The following is a 21,997-nucleotide window of genomic DNA, read 5'->3' on the forward strand; positions in this document are numbered from 1 at the left end:
CAACACAGGGCAACATTCACTGGGCTCTCTCTCTGTAGATACATTGCTGCTTTTGCAGAGGCATGTAGGTCTGTCAATGTCTGTAGTGAGGCTTGAGGCAGCCTGCTTAGAGTTTGTTAGCATAAAGCCAGTTGGATTTATGTCGCAGAAGGTGCGTGTTAGAAAAAGTTTCAGTTAATAAATTAACTTGGTGCATTTAAAATTCTGACGGGTTTAGACAGGTTAGATGCAGGAAGAATGTTCCCAATGTTGGGGAAGTCCAGAACCAGGGGTCACAGTCTAAGGATAAGGGGTAAGTCATTTAGGACCGAGATGAGGAGAAACTTCTTCACCCAGAGAGTGGTGAACCTGTGGAATTCTCTCCCACAGAAAGTAGTTGAGGCCAATTCACTAAATATATTCAAAAGGGAGTTAGATGAAGTCCTTACTACTCGGGGGATCAAGGGGTATGGCGAGAAAGCAGGAAGGGGGTACTGAAGTTTCATGTTCAGCCATGAACTCATTGAATGGCGGTGCAGGCCAGAAGGGCTGAATGGCCTGCTCCTGCACCTATTTTCTATGTTTCTATGAATGTCCAATGGAAGGAACGGAGCCCTGTAAAGTTGTGTGGCAATCTATAACTGAGACAATTAGAAAAGCAATTAACAAAGGCATGCACAATACAATTAAACAATAATGGGTGAAATCATACAGTCTGTTTATAAAAAATTAAGACTGCAGTTCTCTCTAGGCTCCAACCCAGCCTTAACCTCAGGAATACCACTCCTCCCAGCCTAAGTCCCAGGAACACCTCTATTCCTGTCTTCAGCCTCAGAAATGTCTCCAGCCACCTCACGCTTGGGACCTTGTTGCTGTCAGTTGCCATATAACAAGAAACCAATACCATTCCATCCCTGCTTCAACTTGGGCCTTGTGTGCCATTCCAACTCTGGCTCCACTGCACCCAATCACACCATTCCCTGAGTCAATGTTACATTCCCCATCTGACTGCTCTGGTCCTCTCCAAAAAACATAGGATTTATCAGGAGCCATGAACTCTGATTGTATTACTATGGCTAAACACTGGAGTTTTAAAAAAATCGTTTTAAATTTACTGTGGCTTTGCTCACAGTGAGTCTGGGATACAGTGGAACAGTTGGATGGGGGATGAATGCTAAAAGATAATACACTGGGAGTAAAACCTGGGACGTTTTAGATCAGTATTACTCATTGCAGGGGGTCGTTCGGCCCAACTGCCTGCCTCTCTTCCGTGGCTACATTCGAGCCCGCGTGTCCCTGGAAATGGAGCACGCAATGTCCGCTGGTACGCTCGATACCTTTCGTGACCGATGGGCACCGGAGGGACTGGAGTGCATTATCACAACCGGGAACAACATTTTAATTTGATTTATTAAGTTTCATTTAAAATTTGTTAATTTAAAGTATTTATTGGTCATGCCCTTTAAAAAAGGAGGCACACGCTTGACTTTTAATTGGCAATTGCCAATATTTAAAAGAGTCAGCACCACATTGCTGTCACCCACTGGGCTATTGGAGGAGCTGTGTGAAAACTTTCATTTGAATGCAATATGACAGCCTTTCACTAAACAAGCTTTCACAGGCAGTGACATTAATTGGTTGTCAGTTGCATCACACATACCATACATCGTCCAAGCAATTCATTCCAACAGACTACCTGACCATGAATGAAATTGAAGCTTATAGATATTTATTTATACTTGTATTAGTCTAGGCATCTACCACCTGAGACACTATGTAAATGGAAGTAAGTGCACGTATTCCACAGAGCTTTTTATTTTAGAGATTAGACTCAAAATGTTTTATACAGAGTATTACTACAATCAGAAAGTTTCCTGAGAATTACGTAATATTTAATTAGTGGTTAATTATTTATCATCAATAAACTTTGTTACAAATATGCACAGATTTTGCCATAACTACAAACAAATGATTTGCTGGATCTAAGAATATCTGCAATTACGCTTGTAGCAATGAGGTAACAATTATGTTGTTATAGGTAACAAGTATTGTTTGCTTTTGTAGTTCTGCACAGACCTACTCATTTTCTAGTCACCATTTTCAGCAGGACCTAAAAGAAGCAAACATACAGTGAATGTTAGATTAATATTTTTAACTGAACTACAGACAAGGTTTCTCGATTCTAATGAAATGAAAACCTGTTGTCTGAAATAGTTTTTGTATTCATCATAATTCTTTAGAAATCTCTATTTATATTATAATAAACAATATAATCTAAGACCACCCCCACCCCCCTGGCATTTTCCATGGAGGCTGGTTAGTTGCAAGTTAGAAAATTGGGCCAGCAATCTAGCTGCTCTTAAAAAGTTCATGCTTACCCTCAAAGTGGAGTAGAGGAACTCTGCTGCTGGGTGAAGGTGAAGGTGCACTAGACATTTGTTCAATGATGGCCATAGACAAGACTCTAAGTTTTAGTAATGATACCTTGGAGGTCTCGTTGCACAAGGTGCAGAAGATCACCGTTTCTGAAAGCAGAGGCACAACCTTCTTGCAAGGAGTTGGCCGGGCAAATCAATACTTGTATGGTATGCTGGACTGGAAACTAGATGACAAGGAAGTTCAGTGGCATCAAAAGAAGTATCAAGATTTGTGTAGGGATCTTTGCATACTATCGCTTCATATAAGGAGTGATCCCAGTGTGAGTATCGTTAGTTGCACCCCTCAAGGAGAATACCTAAAAACTAGCACGCAGTATTATTTATTTTTGCAGCACACCTGGATTTCACAGAAGCTGCATGGCACATTAGCAGCAGGGGCCAATTGTTCTTGGCAGCTCAACCACAAGAGAGACATATCTAGAAAACTATTATGAGCTTGTGGAAATAGTTGGGACCAGAGAGGAAAGTAGTCACGGCAGAGTGGTGCTGTTTTGTCTGCACACACCTTCCTAACATCTTCGTAGGTTTTCTGTGCTTATCATCATCATCATCATAGGCAGTCCCTCAGAGTCGAGGAAGACTTGCTTCCACTCTTAAAGTGAGTTCTTTGGTGGCCGAACAGTCCAATACAAGAGCCAAAGACTCTGTCACAGAGGGAAGGGGTGGGTGGGACTGATTTGCCACACACTCTTTTCGCTGCCTGCGCTTGATTTCTGCATGCTCTCGGCGACGAGACTTGAAGTGCTCAGCGCCCTCCGGATGCACTTCCTCCACTTAGGGTGGTCTTTGGCCAGGGACTCCCAGGTGTCAGTGGGGATGTCGCACTTTATCAGGGAGGCTTTGAGGGTGTCCTTGTAACGTTTCCGCTGCCCACCTTTGGCTCATTTGCCGTGAAGGAGTTCCGAGTAGAGCACTGGCTTTGGGAGTCTCGTGTCTGGCATGCGAACTATGTGGCCTAACAGCGGAGCTAATCGAGTGTGGTTAGTGCTTCAATGCTGGGGATGTTGGCCTGGACAAGGACGCTAATGTTGGTGCGCCTGTCCTCCCAGGGGATTTGTAGGCTCTTGCGGAGACATCGTTGGTGGTATTTCTTCAGCGACTTGAGGTGTCTGCTGTACTGTGCTTACAGGCCAAGGCTGTCTGCCATTGGGAGAAAATCAGGACAAGAGGTGAGTCAGCAATACTAAATTAGCTCACTGTCTCTGGTGAGATAGCAACCACCCTGTGTGGACTGGAATCCATAGAGGTCATAGACAGTTTGAAGTCACTGTGCTATCACCCAGCAAGTATCTCCCATTTGTTATAATCCAGCATAGTGAAAGAAATTGTTTAAGAACAATTCAGTTGGAACAATTGACTTGGAAATTAAAATCGGAAGAGATGTTGGTGTATGAAATGATACAATGAACTCCGTATTGTGAGCCAGTAACCAAGTGTAACCTGGTCAGTCTTTAATGGCTTCCAGAAGTGACAATGCAAAGGTGAAGTTCAACTTATATACCGGGCCCAGCACAAGTGTACCTATGACCCTAGAACCTCCGACGGTAGTGCCCTCTGATGGTGGGCAGACCTTATGTACATACATTACATAGAAACATAGAAAACAGGTGCAGGATTAGGCCATTCGGCCCTTCTAGCCTGCACCGCCATTCAATGAGTTCATGGCTGAACATTCAACTTCAGTACCCCATTCCTGCTTTCTCGCCATACCCCTTGATCCCCCTAGTAGTAAGGACCTCATCTAACTCCTTTTTGAATATATTTAGTGAATTGGCCTCAACAACTTTCTGTGGTAGAGAATTCCACAGGTTCACCACTCTCTGGGTGAAGAAGTTCCTCCGCATCTCGGTCCTAAATGGCTTACCCCTTATCCTTAGACTGTGACCTCTGGTTCTGGACTTCCCCAACATTGGGAACATTCTTCCTGCATCTAACCTGTCTAACCCCGTCAGAATTTTAAATGTTTCTATGAGGTCCCCTCTCATTCTTCTGAACACCAGTGAATACAAGCCCAGTTGATCCAGTCTTTCTTGATAGGTCAGTCCCGCCATCCCGGGAATCAGTCTGGTGAACCTTCGCTGCACTCCCTCAATAGCAAGAATGTCCTTCCTCAGGTTAGGAGACCAAAACTGTACACAATACTCCAGGTGTGGCCTCACCAATGCCCTGTACAACTGTAGCAACACCTCCCTGCCCCTGTACTCAAATCCCCTTGCTATGAAGGCCAACATGCCATTTGCTTTCTTAACCGCCTGCTGCACCTGCATGCCAACCTTCAATGACTGATGTACCATGACACCCAGGTCTCTTTGCACCTCCCCTTTTCCTAATCTGTCACCATTCAGATAATAGTCTGTCTCTCTGTTTTTACCACCAAAGTGGATAACCTCACATTTATCCACATTATACTTCATCTGCCATGCATTTGCCCACTCACCTAACCTATCCAAGTCGCTCTGCAGCCTCACAGCATCCTCCTCGCAGCTCACACTGCCACCCAACTTAGTGTCATCTGCAAATTTGGAGATACTACATTTAATCCCCTCATCTAAATCATTAATGTACAGTGTAAACAGCTGGGGCCCCAGCACAGAACCTTGCGGTACCCCACTAGTCACTGCCTGCCATTCTGAAAAGTACCCATTTACTCCTACTCTCTGCTTCCTGTCTGACAACCAGTTCTCAATCCATGTCAATACACTACCCCCAATCCCATGTGCTCTAACTTTGCACATCAATCTCTTGTGTGGGACCTTGTCGAACGCCTTCTGAAAGTCCAAATATACCACATCAACTGGTTCTCCCTTATCCACTCTACTGGAAACATCCTCAAAAAATTCCAGAAGATTTGTCAAGCATGATTTCCCTTTCACAAATTCATACTGACTTGGACCTATCATGTCACCTCTTTCCAAATGCACTGCTATGACATCCTTAATAATTGATTCCATCATTTTACCCACTACCGATGTCAGGCTGACCGGTCTATAATTCCCTGTTTTCTCTCTCCCTCCTTTTTTAAAAAGTGGGGTTACATTGGCTACCCTCCACTCCATAGGAACTGATCCAGAGTCAATGGAATGTTGGAAAATGACTGTCAACGCATCCACTATTTCCAAGGCCACCTCCTTAAGTACTCTGGGATGCAGTCCATCAGGCCCTGGGGATTTATCGGCCTTCAATCCCATCAATTTCCCCAACACAATTTCCCGGCTAATAAGGATTTCCCTCAGTTCCTCCTCCTTACTAGACCCCCGACCCCTTTTATAACCGGAAGGTTGTTCGTGTCCTCCCTCGTGAATACCGAACCAAAGTACTTGTTCAATTGGTCCGCCATTTCTTTGTTCCCCATTATGACTTCCCCTGATTCTGACTGCAGGGGACCTACGTTTGTCTTTACTAACCTTTTTCTCTTTACATATCTATGGAAACTTTTGCAATCCGTCTTAATGTTCCCTGCAAGCTTCTTCTCATACTCCATTTTCCCTGCCCTAATCAAACCCTTTGTCCTCCTCTGCTGAGTTCTAAATTTCTCCCAGTCCCCAGGTTCGCTGCTATTTCTGGCCAATTTGTATGCCACTTCCTTGGCTTTAATACTATCCCTGATTTCCCTTGATAGCCACGGTTGAGCCACCTTCCCTTTTTTATTTTTATGCCAGACAGGAATGTACAATTGTTGTAGTTCATCCATGCGGTCTCTAAATGTCTGCCATTGCCCATCCACAGTCAACCCCTTAAGTATCATTCGCCAATCCATCCCAGCCAATTCACGCCTCATACCTTCAAAGTTAGCCTTCTTTAAGTTCTGGACCATGGTCTCTGAATTAACTGTTTCATTCTCCATCCCAATGCAGAATTCCACCATATTATGGTCACTCTTCCCCAAGGGGCCTCGCACAACGAGATTGCTAATTAATCCTCTCTCATTACATAACACCCAGTCTAAGATGGCCTCCCCCCTAGTTGGTTCCTCGACATATTGGTCTAAAAAACCATCCCTTATGCACTCCAGGAAATCCTCCTCCACCGTATTGCTTCCAGTTTGGTTAGCCCAATCTATGTGCATATTAAAGTCACCCATTATAACTGCTGCACCTTTATTGCACGCACCCCTAATTTCATGTTTGATGCCCTCCCCAACATCACTATTACTGTTTGGAGGTCTGTACACAACTCCCACTAACGTTTTTTGCCCTTTGGTGTTCTGCAGCTCTACCCATATAGATTCCACGTCATCCAAGCTAATGTCCTTCCTAACTATTGCCTTAATCTCCTCCTTAACCAGCAATGCTACCCCACCTCCTTTTCCTCTATCCTTCCTGAATGTTGAATACCCCTGGATGTTGAGTTCCCAGCCCTGATCATCCTGGAGCCACGTCTCCGTAATCCCAATCACATCATATTTGTTAACATCTATTTGCACAGTTAATTCATCCACCTTATTGCGGATACTCCTTGCATTAAGACACAAAGCCTTTAGGCTTGTTTTTTTAACACCCTCTGTCCTTTTAGAATTTTGCTATACAATGGCCCTTTTTGTTCTTTGCCTTGGGTTTCTCTGCCCTCCACTTTTCCTCATCTCCTTTCTGTCTTTTGTTTTTGCCTCCTTTTTGTTTCCCTCTATCTCCCTGCATTGGTTCCCATCCCCCTGCCATATTAGTTTAACTCCTCCCCAACAGCACTCCCCCCCTCCAGTTCTTGGCACAAGTCCATATTACAAGTTCAGATGGTCCAGAGCCCTTCGCTCCCTGGTTGACCGTCTCAGTACAATCCCAGTGCTTTCCGAGTCTCTCACGACTTGGGGCTGGGTGTTGACCACAGTGGGTTCTTCTGATGGCTGGATGTGGGTTGGTTGGTTGTCTAAGCTCGCGGTGTCTTCTTCCAACTGTTCCGGTTCATCATTGTGTCTTAGCTTGATTTTATCAATGTGTTTCCTGCACATCTGCCCATTCTTGAGCTTCACCATATACACCCTGTTTCCCTCCTTATCCATAACATTACCTGGGAGCCACTTGGGCCCTTGACCATGGTTAAGTACATACACTGGGTCATTTACAAATATGTCGTGCGACACTGCGGCGTGGTCGTGATACCACTGCTGGCATTGACGTCGGGTTTTGACATGATCGTTAAGGTCAGGATGGACTAGCGAGAGCCTGGTTTTGAGGTCTCTCTTCTTCAATAGTTCCGCAGGCGGGACCACGGTGAGCGTGTGTGGCCTTGTCCTGTAACTGAGCAGTATGCATGACAAGCGTGTCTGCAAGGAATTGTGAGTTACGCTTTTCAGGCTCTGCTTGATGGTTTGAACTGCCCACTCCGCTTGACCATTGGACGCGGGTTTGTACGGGACTAACCTCAAGTGTTTTATGCCGTTGCGTTTCATGAACTCTTGAAACTCCAGGCTCGTGAAACACGGTCCGTTGTCGCTGACAACGATGTCTGGTAGACCATGCGTGGCAAACATGCCTCTCAGGTTCTCAATGGTGGCAGTAGAAGTGCAGGATGGTATGAACACACATTCTATCCAGTTGGATTTTGCATCCACCACCACAAAAAACATTTTACCGAGGAAGGGGCCCACAAAGTCGATGTGGATTCTAGACCACGGTTTAGATGGCCATGACCACAGACTGAGCGGAGCTTCCTTTGGGGCATTGCTTAACTGCATACAAGTGTTGCACTGATGCATGCATGACTCTAAGTCTGAGTCAATGCCAGGCCACCAAACATTGGACCTGGTGATGGCCTTCATCATGACAATACCGGGATGCGTACTATGTAACTCCTGTACAAATCTCGCCCTGCCTTTCTTGGGCATTATAACACAGTAAACAGTTGGACTGGATGGAAAGCTCATCTTTGCGATGGCTGTACGGTTTGGTTTCATCACCCATTTCCTTGGGGATGGTCGACCAGTCCCCGTTAAGGACACAACGTTTTAAACCCGATAGGGTCGGATCCTGGTTGGTCCAGGTCTTAACTTGATGAGCAGTGACAGGAGACCCTTCACTCTCAAAGACATCCATGACCATGAGTAGCTCTGCGGGCATTGGCGTTTCCACCTCCGGTGTGGGCAACGGTAACCGGCTCAATGCATCAGCGCAGTTGTCGGTGACTGGTCTGTGACGAATGACATAATCATAGGCAGATAATGTCAGCGCCCACCTCTGGATGCAGGATGACGGGTTGGTATTGATACCTTTGGTGTTCCAAGAACAACAATATAAGCAGCTTGTGATTGGTTTTCAGCTCTAAGCAAAGCTCAAACAGGTACTGTTGCATTATTTTTACCCCATAAACACATGCTAAAGCCTCTTTCTCTACCATGCCGTATGTTCTTTCCGCCTTGGACAGGCTTCGAGACGCATATGCAACTGGTTGTAGTTTGCCTGACTCATTGGCTTGCTGGAGTATGCAGCCGACCCCATAGGATGACACATCACAGGTTAAAACTAGACGCTTGCATGGGTCATACAGTACCAGTAGCTTGTGGGGACACCAACAGTATTCTCGCCTTCTCAAAGGCTCTGTCTTGAAGTTCACCCCACACCCAGGTCTTCTTTCCTGAGCAGCATGTGCAAAGGCTTTAATACTGTGCTCAATCTGCGTAGGAAGTTACCGAAGTAGTTGAGAAGACCCAGGAACGAATGCAGCTCCGTCACGTTCTGGGGCCTGGGCGCATTTTTGATGGCCTATGTTTTCGCGTCTGTAGGCCTGATTCCGTCTGCAGCAATCTTTCACCCAAGGAATTCAACCTCTGGTGCCATGAAAATGCACTTCGAAAGTTTCAGCCTGAGTCCCACTTTGTCCAGACGACGCAGAACGTCTTCCAGATTGTGCAGGTGCTCGGCGGTATCATGACCTGTGACTAGGATGTCATCTTAGAATACCACAGTCCTGGGGACGGATTTCAATAGGCTCTCTTCATGTTTCTCTGAAATATGGCTGCTGCCGAACGAATGCCAAAAGGGCACCTGTTGTAAATAAACAGTCCTTTGTGCATGTTGATGTACGTGAGTTTCTTTGATGATTCAACCAGTTCCTGTGTCAAGTAGGCCGACGTTAGATCCAATTTGGTGAACGATTTTCCCCTGGCTAGCGTTGCAAACAGGTCATCAGCTTTCGGTAGCGGGTACTGATCTTGTTTCGAAACTCGGTTGATCGTAACCTTGTAGTCTCCACAAATCCTGACCGTGCCATCGCTCTTTAACATCGGAACAATGGGACTGGCCCATTCATTAAATTCGACCAGTGAGATGATCCCCTCGTGTTGTAGCCTGTCCAGTTCGAGCTCGACCTTTTCTCTCATCCTGTGCGGGACCGCCCTGGCTTTGTGATGGATGGGCCTTGCGTCTGAGCCAAGGTGAATCTGCACCTTGGCTCCCTTGAAGCTGCCAATTCCCGGTTCAAACAGTGAGGGAAATTTGCTCAGCACTTGAGCACACAAATCATCATCCGCTGATGACAAAGCTTCCGTTTCCATTTTATTTTCTCGAGCCAACTCCTGCCGAATAACGATGGGCTGTTGCCCGGGATAAACCATAATGGTAGATCATGAACCGCTCCCTCGTACGACGCTCTTACTGCTGCACTTCCGATCACTGGTATGACCTCTTTGGTGTAGGTACGCAACTTCGCATTTATCGGACTCAGCTTGGATCTCTCTGCCTTGGTCTCCCACAGCTTTTCGAAAGTCCTCTGGCTCATTATCGATTGACTCACACCCATGTCTAATTCCATGGATACTGGCACACCGTTTAATTTTACCTCCATCATTGTCGGTTGGCTCTTTGTTAGGAACGCACGTATGCTATACACTTCCTCCTCGGAGCTCTCAAATGCCTTGGGTTGCATCGCCAGCTGCACACTGGATTTATCATCATCCACGCGGTGTGTCGCAGCTCGCTTGCTTTGCTGTGGACACGTCCGCTGAAGATGCCCTGTCTTCGCACACCCTTTGCATACATACTGCCTGAAGCGGCACTGATGGGGTCAGTGATTGCCCATGCAACGGCAACACATTGAGCTCAGATTTGTGCCCGATGGCAGGCTTTGAGCGGCTCCCGTTCTCGCATACGAGGTTGAGTAGGCCCTTGATGGCAAACTTTGAGCGGCTCCTGGCCTTGCAGACGCAGTCGAGTAGGCCCTGCCATGTGCAGCTCTGCCGGCCGTCGATACAATTTTGTACACAGTACTTGCCGTGGAGTTCCTGTTTTGTCACGATACCTGTTTCGTGTTTTTCTGCGTGGACATGCAAGCCTGGGCGATGGTGATGACCTTGCTGAGGTCCGGCGTTACCGCAGCTAGCAGCTTACTTAAGATCGCCTCGTGGTTGACCCCGATCATGAAAAAATCACGCAGCATGTCTTCCAACACAGGCCCAAATTTGCAAGACCCTGCAAGACTTCTCAGGTCAGCAACAAATGCCGCCACGTCCTGGCCTTCTGGACGAACGTACGTATAGAAGCGATATCTGGATATGAGGATTCTTTCCGTGGACTTAAGGTGTTCCCGAACTAGAGCACATAGTTCTTTGTAATCCTTTTCTGTAGGGAGAGTGGGTGAGAGCAGATTCTTGATGAGTGCATAGGTCATGGGGCCACAGACAGTGAGAAGAACTGCCTTGCGCTTCTCTGCATCCTTGTCTTTGTTTAGGTCGTTTGCCACAAAATACTGGTCAAGATGATCCGTGAAATCTCCCCAATCCTCTTCCTCGTTGAATCTCTCGAGAATTCCAACAGTACTCGATCGTGCTGTGCTCGCCACACCTTTGCGTGGGTTCATATTTGCCTCGTCGCCAGTTATGGTGTATGAAATAATACAATGAACTCCGTACTGTGAGCCAGTGACCAGGTGTAACCTGGTCAGTCTTTAATGGCTTCCAGAAGTGACAATACAAAGGTGAAGTTCAGCTTATATACCGGGCCGAGTACGAGTGTACCTATGACCCTAGGACCTGCGACGGTAGTGCCCTCTGGTGGTGGGAAGACCGTGTGTACATACATTACAAGATGTATAACAGGTGGCTGAATCGATATCACCCAAAGGCAAAAATATCACCATATATTGGGAATTAATACCATCAGTTATGACTGAATGTTCTTTTCTTGTCCCCTTGGTCTATCCTTTAGCCTCACATTCCACGAGTTCTGCGAGGTAGGTAGAAATATCTCACTTCTGCTGGCCCCCCTTCCAAAAATGGCTCAGGTGAGATTGGAAATTTACCAAATGGGACACTGAAAAATCTTTACCTGTGTAAGAATGTAGTTCTCTTCCACCAATTTTTCTACGATATCAAAATGATCCATATTTGGTATATCTTGAAAACAGGCATTCAACCCAGCAGCCTCAACAGCCTGCAATGGAAAACTATTTCAAATGAACAGCACAAGTAAAGCACCCCCACTTCATTCTGAATAATGACATTATTAACATAGAAACATAGAAAATAGGTGCAGGAGTAGGCCATTCAGCCCTTCGAGCCTTCACCACCATTTAATATGATCATAGCTGATCATGCAACTTCAGTACCCCATTCCTGCTTTCTCTCCATACCCCTTGATCCCTTTAGCTGTAAGGATCACACCTAACTCCCTTTTGAATATATCTAACGAACTGGCCTCAACAACTTTCTGTGGTAGAGAATTCCACAGGTTCACAACTCTCTGAGTGGAGAAGTTTCTCTTCATCTCGGTCCTAAATGGCTTAGCCCTTATCCTTAGAATGTGACCCCTGGTTCTGGACTTCCCCAACATTGGGAACATTCTTCCTGCATCTAACCTGTCCAATCCCGTCAGAATTTTATATGTTTCTGGGAGATCCCCTCTCATTCTTCTAAATTCCAGTGACTATAAGCCTAGTCGATCCAGTCTTTCTTCATATGTCAGTCCTGCCATCCCGGGAATCAGTCTGGTGAACCTTCGCTGCACTCCCTCAACAGCAAGAATGTCTTCCTCAGATTAGGAGATCAAAACTGTACACAATATTCAAGGTGTGGCCTCAACAAGGCTCTGTACAACTGCAGTAAGACCTTCCTGCTCCTATACTCAAATCCTCCTGCTATGAAGACCAACATGCCATTTACCTTCTTCACCGCCTGCTGTACCTGCATGCCAACTTTCAATGACTGATGTACCATGACACCCAGGTCTCGTTGCAATTCCCCTTTTCCTAATCTGTCATCATTCAGATATTATGCCTCCCTGTTTTTGCCACCAAAGTGGATAATCTCACATTTATCTACATTATACTGCATCTGCCATGCATTTGCCCATTCACCTAACCTGTCCAAGTCACCCTGGTGATGAAGTCTTCACATTCAAGTAGTAATGTAAGTGGAATTCTTCCAGCCTCAAATATAAATGAAAACTACAAATCTAACGCCCCTATTTAAAAAAAGGAGGCAGACAGAAAGCAGGAAACTATAAACCAGTTAGCCTAGCATCTGTCGTTGGAGTCCATTATTAAGGAAGCAGTAGCAGGACATTTGGAAAAGCATAATTCAATCAAGCAGAGTCAGCATGGTTTTATGAAAGGGAAATCATGTTTGACAACCCCACTAGTTACTGGTTGCCAACCAGAAAATGAACCATTTAACCCGACTCTCTGTTTTCTGTTAGTTGGCCAATCCTCTATCCATGCTAATATATTACCCCCAACCCAGTGAACTTTTATCTTGTGCAGTAACCTTTTATGTGGCACCTTGTCAAATGCCTTCTGGAAGTTCAAATACACCACCTCCACTGGTTCCCCTTTATCCACCCTGTTCGTTACATCCTCAAAGAATTCCAGCTAATTTGTCAAACATGACTTACCCTTCATATATCCGCGCTGACTCTGCCTGACCGAATTTTGCTTTTCCAAATGTGCTGCTACTGCTTCTTTAATAATGGATTCCAACATTTTCCAACCACAGATGTTAGACTAACTGGTCTATAGTTTCCTGCTTTTTGTCTGCCTCCTTTTTTAAATAGAAGCGTTACATTTGCAGTTTTCCAATCTGCTGGGACCTCCCCAGAATCCAGGGAATTTTACAACCAATGCATCCACAATCCCTGCTGCTACTTCTCCTAAGACCCTAGGATGCAATCTTCTTGCAGAAAGCGTAAATAGAACACTAGGGGTGGATTTGAACTAGTAAGGCGGAATGGGGAAAGGACCTAAATGAAACAGACTAAAAAGAAAGGAATTTAAGAACTTCACTTGTTGAAAGATCATATTTTGCAGAATGCTTATTCGATTAGGTGCAAATATGCCAGTGCTAGAAGCATTCATAATTCAAAGCTGTCGTGACAAATGCTGAGGCCTCTTGTCAAATCAGAGTATCAACTTACATGCCAACCTTTCCCTCTGCCGTCCCCTCCCCCTGCAATCTCACACTGACAATATTCTACCCCTTCCCTCAGTTTATATGGACAGTTTTTTTCCTCTCCCTGCAGTTCATACTCGCACTCTCTTGACCTTTCCAGTTCACCTGGCACCCTTCCCCCTTCAGCACTGCTCCCGGCCGTATCTGGTGCAGGTGCTGCTCTTGGAGATTAAATTCTGTTGTTGGCAGGAGTTCCTCATCTCATGAAAAAAATCACAAGAATGCTCACACCTAAAACAGTAGTAGATTCAGGTAGGAGCCAGGAACGGTGCAGAGCGGTAAAATTGCAAACGGTGCTGGCATGTGAACAACGGTCCAAAAATGCTGACTGCCCATGGGATTGACAAGTTGGCGGTCATTTCGCATCTGGCCTTTTGAGGACGTCATTGATTTCCTGACTTTAGTGATTAGTAGAAGGTAACATCGTGGGTCAGATGAAAATTCATTCCTGGTCTCTGCATGCCACTGCTGGATGGCCCTTTTTGAAGTGAAATAATGTATCTTGTGTGGAATAGAATGGAGGAATAAAATGTATCCAAAGTGCCGTGCAGAACCCACTGGTCTAATATTTTTGTCATCATCATCATAGGCAGTCCCTCGGAATTGAGGAAGACTTGCTTCCACTCTTAGCATGAGTTCTTAGAAGGCTGTATAGTCCAATACGAGAACCACAGTCTCTGTCACAGGTGGGACAAACAGCGGTTGAAGGGCGGGGAGTCTAGTTTGCCGCACGCTCCTTCCACTGCCTGCGCTTGATATCTGCATGCTCTCGGCAACGAGACTCGAGGAGCTCAGCACCCTCACGGATGCACTTCCTCCTCTTAGGGCGGTTTTTGGCCAGGGACTTGTTAATTTTAAGTACAAATGTGGACAAAACATGACATTCTGTCCAAGCACCAACATGGTGTCATGTAAAATGTGGATAATTGCATATAAGTGTAAGTCCAAGGCAGTTATGTTGAAACTGTACAGTTCTCTGGTCAGGTAATACATTGAATTAAATAAGGCACAAGTGAAACATCCAAACCCCGACTGCAATGCCATCATCATCATAGGCAGTCCCTCGAACGAGGATGACTTGCTTCCACATGAGTTCACAGATGTTTCAATGAAGGACCCGATATTCCAGTCCTGAACTCCAGTTGAAGGGGTGGAAGATGCCTGTGCGTGGATTTTTGTAACGTGTGGTGACCGTTGCACACCAGCCACCACATGGGCTTGACAGAGCTAGGCCTTTATCCAGTGGCAAGGGTTAACCAGGAAGATTGTGGAGACCTGACCACAATACAGAGAAGCATCGTGGGGCTTATTCAAAATATTAGAGGGTAGTTATGAGAAAAGATTAGAAACGCTTGAGCTCCTCAGCCTTGAAATGAAGAAAATGAGAAGAGTATAGATTATGTTAAGGAATTAAATGGAATAGAAATGGTTACTTGAGTACTATTTCAACTTACAGCTCAACTGCAGGATAAGAGCACATAGTTGGAAATAGGAAAACATTTTATGTCCGGAAGCACTTCTTCGCTCAATGATTAATACTTAGAATGGTTTTCTGGGTAGGGTAGTGGAGGCACAAATTCTGGAATAATGCAAGAAGCAGTTGGATACTGAGATGGGAGAGATCATAAATTTCTACGAAAAGTTGAGCTGGAATACCCTCCCCCAATCTGTACTTATCTTTCTAACTCAGGGCAGACTAGAGCCCCTTTTCGTTACAAAATTCAAAGATACATTTGATGATACAACAGTAGATCAATCACTACGACTACGTGTGCGGGAAGTGTATCCTCCTCCAGCTCCTGACGGACCGCGTTGCGGAGTTGCAGCTGAGGGTGGATTCACTCTGGAGCATCCACGATGCTGAGAATGACGTGAGTAGCATGTGTAGCGAGTTGGTTGTACTGCAGGGAAAGGGTCCACAGCCAGATAGGGAATGGAAGACCAGCAGGAAGAGCAGTGCAAGGAAGGTAGTGCAGGGGTCCCCTGTGGTCATCCCCCTGCAAAACAGATACACTGATTTGGGTACTGTTGAGGGGGATGACTCATCAGGGGAGGGCAGCAGCAGCCAAGTTCATGGCACCGTGGCTGGCTCTGTTGCACAGGAGGACAGGAAAAAGAGTGGGAGAGCGATAGTGATAGGGGATTCAATTGTAAGGGGAATAGATAGGCGTTTCTGCGGCCGCAATCGAGACTCCAGGATGGTATGTTGCCTCACTGGTGCAAGGGTCAAGGATGTCTCGGAGCGGGTGCAGGACATTCTAAAAAGGGAGGGAGATCAGCCAGTTGTCGTGGTGCACATTGGTACCAACGACATAGGTAAAAAAAGGAATGAGGTCCTACGAAACAAATTTAAGGAGCTAGGAGCTAAATTAAAAAGTAGGACCTCAAAAGTAGTAATCTCGGGATTGCTACCAGTGCCACGTGCTAGTCAGAATAGGAATCGCAGGATAGCGCAGATGAATACGTGGCTTGAGCAGTGGTGCAGCAGGGAGGGATTCAAATTCCTGGGGCATTGGAACCGGTTCTGGGGGAGGTGGGACCAGTACAAACCGGACGGTCTGCACCTGGGCAGGACCGGAACCAATGTCCTAGGGGGAGTGTTTGCTATTGCTGTTGGGGAGGAGATAAACTAATATGGCAGGGGGATGGGAACCAATGCAGGGAGACAGAGGGAAACAAAAAGGAGGCAAAAGCAAAAGACAGAAAGGAGATGAGGAAAAGTGGAGGGCAGAGAAACCCACGGCAAAGAACAAAAAGGGCCATTGTACAGCAAAATTCTAAAAGGACAAAGGGTGTTAAAAAAACAAGCCTGAAGGCTTTGTATCTTAATGCAAGGAGTATCCGCAATAAGGTGGATGAATTAACTGTGCAAATAGATGTTAACAAATATGATGTGGTTGGGACTACGGAGACGTGGCTCCAGGATGATCAGGGCTGGGAACTCAACATCCAGGGGTATTCAACATTCAGGAAGGATAGAATAAAAGGAAAAGGAGGTGGGGTAGCATTGCTGGTTAAGGAGGAGATTAAGGCAATAGTTAGGAAGGAAGCTTGGATGATGTGGAATCTATATGGGTAGAGCTGCAGAACACCAAAGGGCAATAAACGTTAGTGGGAGTTGTGTACAGACCTCCAAACAGTAGTAGTGATGTTGGGGAGGGCATCAAACAGGAAATTAGGGGTGCATGCAATAAAGGTGCAGCAGTTATCATGGGTGACTTTAATGTGCACATAGATTTGGCTAACCAAACTGGAAGCAATACGGTGGAGGAGGATTTCCTGGAGTGCATAAGGGATGGTTTTTTAGACCAATATGTCGAGGAACCAACTAGGGGGGAGGCCATCTTAGACTGGGTGTTGTGTAATGAGAGAGGATTAATTAGCAATCTCGTTGTGTGAGGCCCCTTGGGGAAGAGTGACCATAATATGGTGGAATTCTGCATTAGGATGGAGAATGAAACAGTTAATTCAGAGACCATGGTCCAGAACTTAAAGAAGGGTAACTTTGAAGGTATGAGGCGTGAATTGGCTAGGATAGATTGGCGAATGATACTTAAGGGGTTGACTGTGGTGGGGCAATGGCAGACATTTAGAGACCACATGGATGAATTACAACAATTGTACATTCCTGTCTGGCGTAAAAATAAAAAAGGGAAGGTGGCTCAACCGTGGCTATCAAGGCAAATCAGGGATAGTATTAAAGTGAAGGAAGTGGCATACAAATTGGCCAGAAATAGCAGCGAACCCGGGGACTGGGAGAAATTTAGAACTCAGCAGAGGAGGACAAAGGGTTTGATTAGGGCAGGGAAAATGGAGTACGAGAAGAAGCTTGCAGGGAACATTAAGACGGATTGCAAAAGTTTCTATAGATATGTAAAGAGAAAAAGGTTAGTAAAGACAAACGTAGGTCCCCTGCAGTCAGAATCAGGGGAAGTCATAACGGGGATCAAAGAAATGGCGGACCAATTGAACAAGTACTTTGGTTCGGTATTCACTAAGGAGGACACAAACAACCTTCCGGATATAAAAGGGGTCGGAGGGTCTAGTAAAGAGGAGGAACTGAGAGAAATCCTTATTAGTCGGGAAATTGTGTTGGGGAAATTGATGGGATTGAAGGCCGATAAATCCCCAGGGCCTGATGGACTGCATCCCAGAGTACTTAAGGAGGTGGCCTTGGAAATAGTGGATGCATTGACAGTCATTTTCCAACATTCCATTGACTGGATCAGTTCCTATGGAGTGGAGGGTAGCCAATGTAACCCCACTTTTTAAAAAAAGGAGGGAGAGAAATAACAGGGAATTATAGACCGGTCAGCCTGACATTGGTAGTGGGTAAAATGATGGAATCAATTATTAAGGATGCCATAGCAGTGCATTTGGAAAGAGGTGACATGATAGGTCCAAGTCAGCATGGATTTGTGAAAGGGAAATCATGCTTGACAAATCTTCTGGAATTTTTTGAGGATGTTTCCAGTCGAGTGGACAAGGGAGAACCAGTTGATGTGGTACATTTGGACTTTCAGAAGGCTTTCGACAAGGTCCCACACAAGAGATTGATGTGCAAAGTTAAAGCACATGGGATTGGGGGTAGTGTGCTGACATGGATTGACAACTGGTTGTCAGACAGGAAGCAAAGAGTAGGAGTAAATGGGGACTTTTCAGAATGGCAGGCAGTGACTAGTGGGGTACCGCAAGGTTCTGTGCTGGGGCCCCAGCTGTTTACACTGTACATTAATGATTTAGACGAGGGGATTAAATGTAGTATTGCCAAATTTGCGGATGACACTAAGTTGGGTGGCAGTGTGAGCTGCGAGGAGGATGCTATGAGGCTGCAGAGTGACTTGGATAGGTTAGGTGAGTGGGCAAATGCATGGCAGAATAAGTATAATGTGGATAAATGTGAGGTTATCCACTTTGGTGGTAAAAACAGAGAGACAGACTATTATCTGAATGGTGACAGATTAGGAAAAGGGGAGGTGCAAAGAGACCTGGGTGTCATGGTACATCAGTCATTGAAGTTTGGCATGCAGGTACAGCAGGCGGTTAAGAAAGCAAATGGCATGTTGGCCTTCATAGCGAGGGGATTTGAGTACAGGGGCAGGGAGGTGTTGCTACAGTTGTACAGGGCATTGGTGAGGCCACACCTGGAGTATTGTGTACAGTTTTGGTCTCCTAACCTGAGGAAGGACATTCTTGCTATTCAGGGAGTGCAGCGAAGGTTCACCAGACTGATTCCCGGGATGGCGGGACTGACCTATCAAGAAAGACTGGATCAACTGGGCTTGTATTCACTGGAGTTCAGAAGAATGAGAGGGGACCTCATAGAAACGTTTAAAATTCTGACGGGGTTAGACAGGTTAGATGCAGGAAGAATGTTCCCAATGTTGGGGAAGTCCAGAACCAGGGGACACAGTCTAAGGATAAGGGGTAAGCCATTTAGGACTGAGATGAGGAGGAACTTCTTCACCCAGAGAGTGGTGAACCTGTGGAATTCTCTACCACAGAAAGTTGTTGAGGCCAATTCACTAAATATATTCAAAAAGGAGTTAGATGAAGTCCTTGCTACTAGGGGGATCAAGGGGTATGGCGAGAAAGCAGGAATGGGGTACTGAAGTTGCATGTTCAGCCATGAACTCATTGAATGGCGGTGCAGGCTAGAATGGCCGAATGGCCTACTCCTGCACCTATTTTCTATGTTTCTATATTCAGGTCATGGGCCTATCATGGTACATTTAATTAACCCCATTTTTTTTTTTTACGTATACTCTGCGTATAGCTGACTGAAGACAACTAGAATCAAATAAGTTCTCATTCTAAGAGAAAAAGAATAAGCTCTTCAAACTCAGGTATAATTTTATTTGATAGGTTGCCCACCAAACCGGAAGCAATGTTTCCTCACCCTGAGAGGAGAAAGTTGGCGAGTGAAAAAAATAAATTGAAATACTCATGGGGCTGGATTTTCCGGTTTTCTGCACTCCAGGTTTCGCCCCGGAGTGGCGGCAATGGCGGCGGTGAGGTCCTCTGCGCCCCACAGCGATCCTCGGGTCTGGTTTGGGAATGTTTTTGTGGGGGGTTTTTAGGTCCACCCTCCAGATATCTCTCGGAGCGCTCCCGGCCCGGCTCTTTAGCTCGGGAGTTTCCCAGCTTTGCGCCAAGAGTATACTACACCTCCCTTAGCGCTGTGCCCCCTGACGCAGGGCCCAGATGCCCAAACTTAACTGCTAAAGCGCAAACTGTTCCCAGCCACTAACTTTCCCACACCGACGCCATTATCGCCCCAAAAACATTAAAGCCTAAAATCCAGCCCTTATTTTTATTTATTTTTTATTTATTCATTCATGGGATGTGGGCATCACTGGCAAGTCCAGCATTTATTGCCTATCCCTAAATGCCCCTGAAGGTGGAGGGATTGAATGTTGAAGGTGGTGGATGGGTTGCCAGTCAGGCCCATGACTTTCTCCTGGATGGTGTCGAGCTTCTTGAGTGTCATTGGAGCTGCACCCATCCAGGCTAATGGAGAGTATTCCATCACACTTCTGACTTGTGCTTTGTAGGTGGTAGAAAGGATTTGCGGAGTCAGGAGGTGAGTCACCCGTCACAGAATACCCAGCCTCTGAACTGCTCTTGTAGCCTCAGTATTTATGTGGCAGGTCCAATTAAGTTTCTGGTCAATGGTGACCTGACCCATAGGATGTTGATGGTGGGGGATTTGATACTGGTAATGCCATTAAATGTCGTTAGACTCTCTCTTGTTGGAGAGGGTCATAACCTGGCAATTGTGTGGCACGAATGTTACTTGCCACTTAAAAGCCTAAGCCTGGATGTTGTCCAGGTCTTGCCGCATGCGGGCATGGGCTGCTTCATTATCTGAGGCTGCGAATGGAACTGAATGCTGTGCAATCATCAGTGAACATCCCCCTCCCCTGACGATGGAGGTAAGATAATTGATGAAGCAGCTGAAGATGGTTCAGTCTAGGACACTGCCCTGAGGAACTCCTGCAGCGATGTCATTTCCCCATCTGCTAATGGTTCAAACCACTGGACAGGGCATGGTAACTATTATGTTTGTACTGTACCTGTTATGTCTCACATAAAGCAATGTGACTGAGTACTGTAGACTTAGAAACATAGAAACATAGAAAATAGGTGCAGGAGTAGGCCATTCGGCCCTTCTAGCCTGCACCGCCATTCAATGAGTTCATGGCTGAACATTCAACTTCAGTACCCCATTCCTGCTTTCTCGCCATACCCCTTGATCCCCCTAGTAGTAAGGACCTCATCTAACTCCTTTTTGAATATATTTAGTGAATTGGCCTCAACAACTTTCTGTGGTAGAGAATTCCACAGGTTCACCACTCTCTGGGTGAAGAGGTTCCTCCGCATCTCGGTCCTAAATGGCTTACCCCTCATCCTTAGACTGTGACCTCTGGTTCTGGACTTCCCCAACATTGGGAACATTCTTCCTGCATCTAACCTGTCTAACCCCGTCAGAATTTTATATGTTTCTATGAGGTCCCCTCTCATTCTTCTGAACTCCAGTGAATACAAGCCCAGTTGATCCAGTCTTTCTTGATAGGTCAGTCCCGCCATCCCAGGAATCAGTCTGGTGAACCTTCGCTGCACTCCCTCAATAGCAAGAATGTCCTTCCTCAGGTTAGGAGACCAAAACTGTACACAATACTCCAGGTGTGGCCTCACCAATGCCCTGTACAACTGTAGCAACACCTCCCTGCCCCTGTACTCAAATGCCATTTGCTTTCTTAACCGCCTGCTGCACCTGCATGCCAACCTTCAATGACTGATGTACCATGACACCCAGGTCTCTTTGCACCTCCCCTTTTCCTAATCTGTCACCATTCAGATAATAGTCTGTCTCTCTGTTTTTACCACCAAAGTGGATAACCTCACATTTATCCACATTATACTTCATCTGCCATGCATTTGCCCACTCACCTAACCTATCCAAGTCGCTCTGCAGCCTCACAGCATCCTCCTTGCAGCTCACACTGCCACCCAACTTAGTGTCATCCGCAAATTTGGAGATACTACATTTAATCCCCTCATCTAAATCATTAATGTACAGTGTAAACAGCTGGGGCCCCAGCACAGAACCTTGCGGTACCCCACTAGTCACTGCCTGCCATTCTGAAAAGTACCCATTTACTCCTACTCTTTGCTTCCTGTCTGACAACCAGTTCTCAATCCATGTCAG

At 46.0% G+C, this 21,997-nt stretch overlaps 2 protein-coding genes across 6 annotated transcripts in view; one reads left to right on the forward strand and one right to left on the reverse strand.

Moving 5' to 3' along the window:
* Positions 1-21,997, forward strand: part of tk1 (thymidine kinase 1, soluble) — a 115,777-nt gene that overhangs the window by 13,422 nt on the left and 80,358 nt on the right. The window lies entirely within an intron of this gene.
* afmid (arylformamidase) overlaps positions 1,726-21,997 on the reverse strand; it is an 80,037-nt gene continuing 59,765 nt past the window's right edge. For 4 of the 5 annotated variants that reach the window (XM_070857785.1, XM_070857786.1, XM_070857784.1 and 1 more), the window contains 2 exons: positions 11,669-11,773; positions 1,726-2,089 (listed from right to left, as the gene is read on the reverse strand). In XM_070857785.1, the coding sequence (XP_070713886.1) occupies positions 2,060-2,089; positions 11,669-11,773 (135 nt within the window). In that variant the 3' untranslated portion in view covers positions 1,726-2,059. The remainder of the gene's footprint in view (positions 2,090-11,668; positions 11,774-21,997) is intronic. The other variant, XM_070857787.1, reaches the window with a different exon arrangement.

The sequence above is a fragment of the Pristiophorus japonicus genome, chromosome 16, assembly GCF_044704955.1.
Source record: "Pristiophorus japonicus isolate sPriJap1 chromosome 16, sPriJap1.hap1, whole genome shotgun sequence".
Classification (NCBI taxonomy): domain Eukaryota; kingdom Metazoa; phylum Chordata; class Chondrichthyes; family Pristiophoridae; genus Pristiophorus; species Pristiophorus japonicus.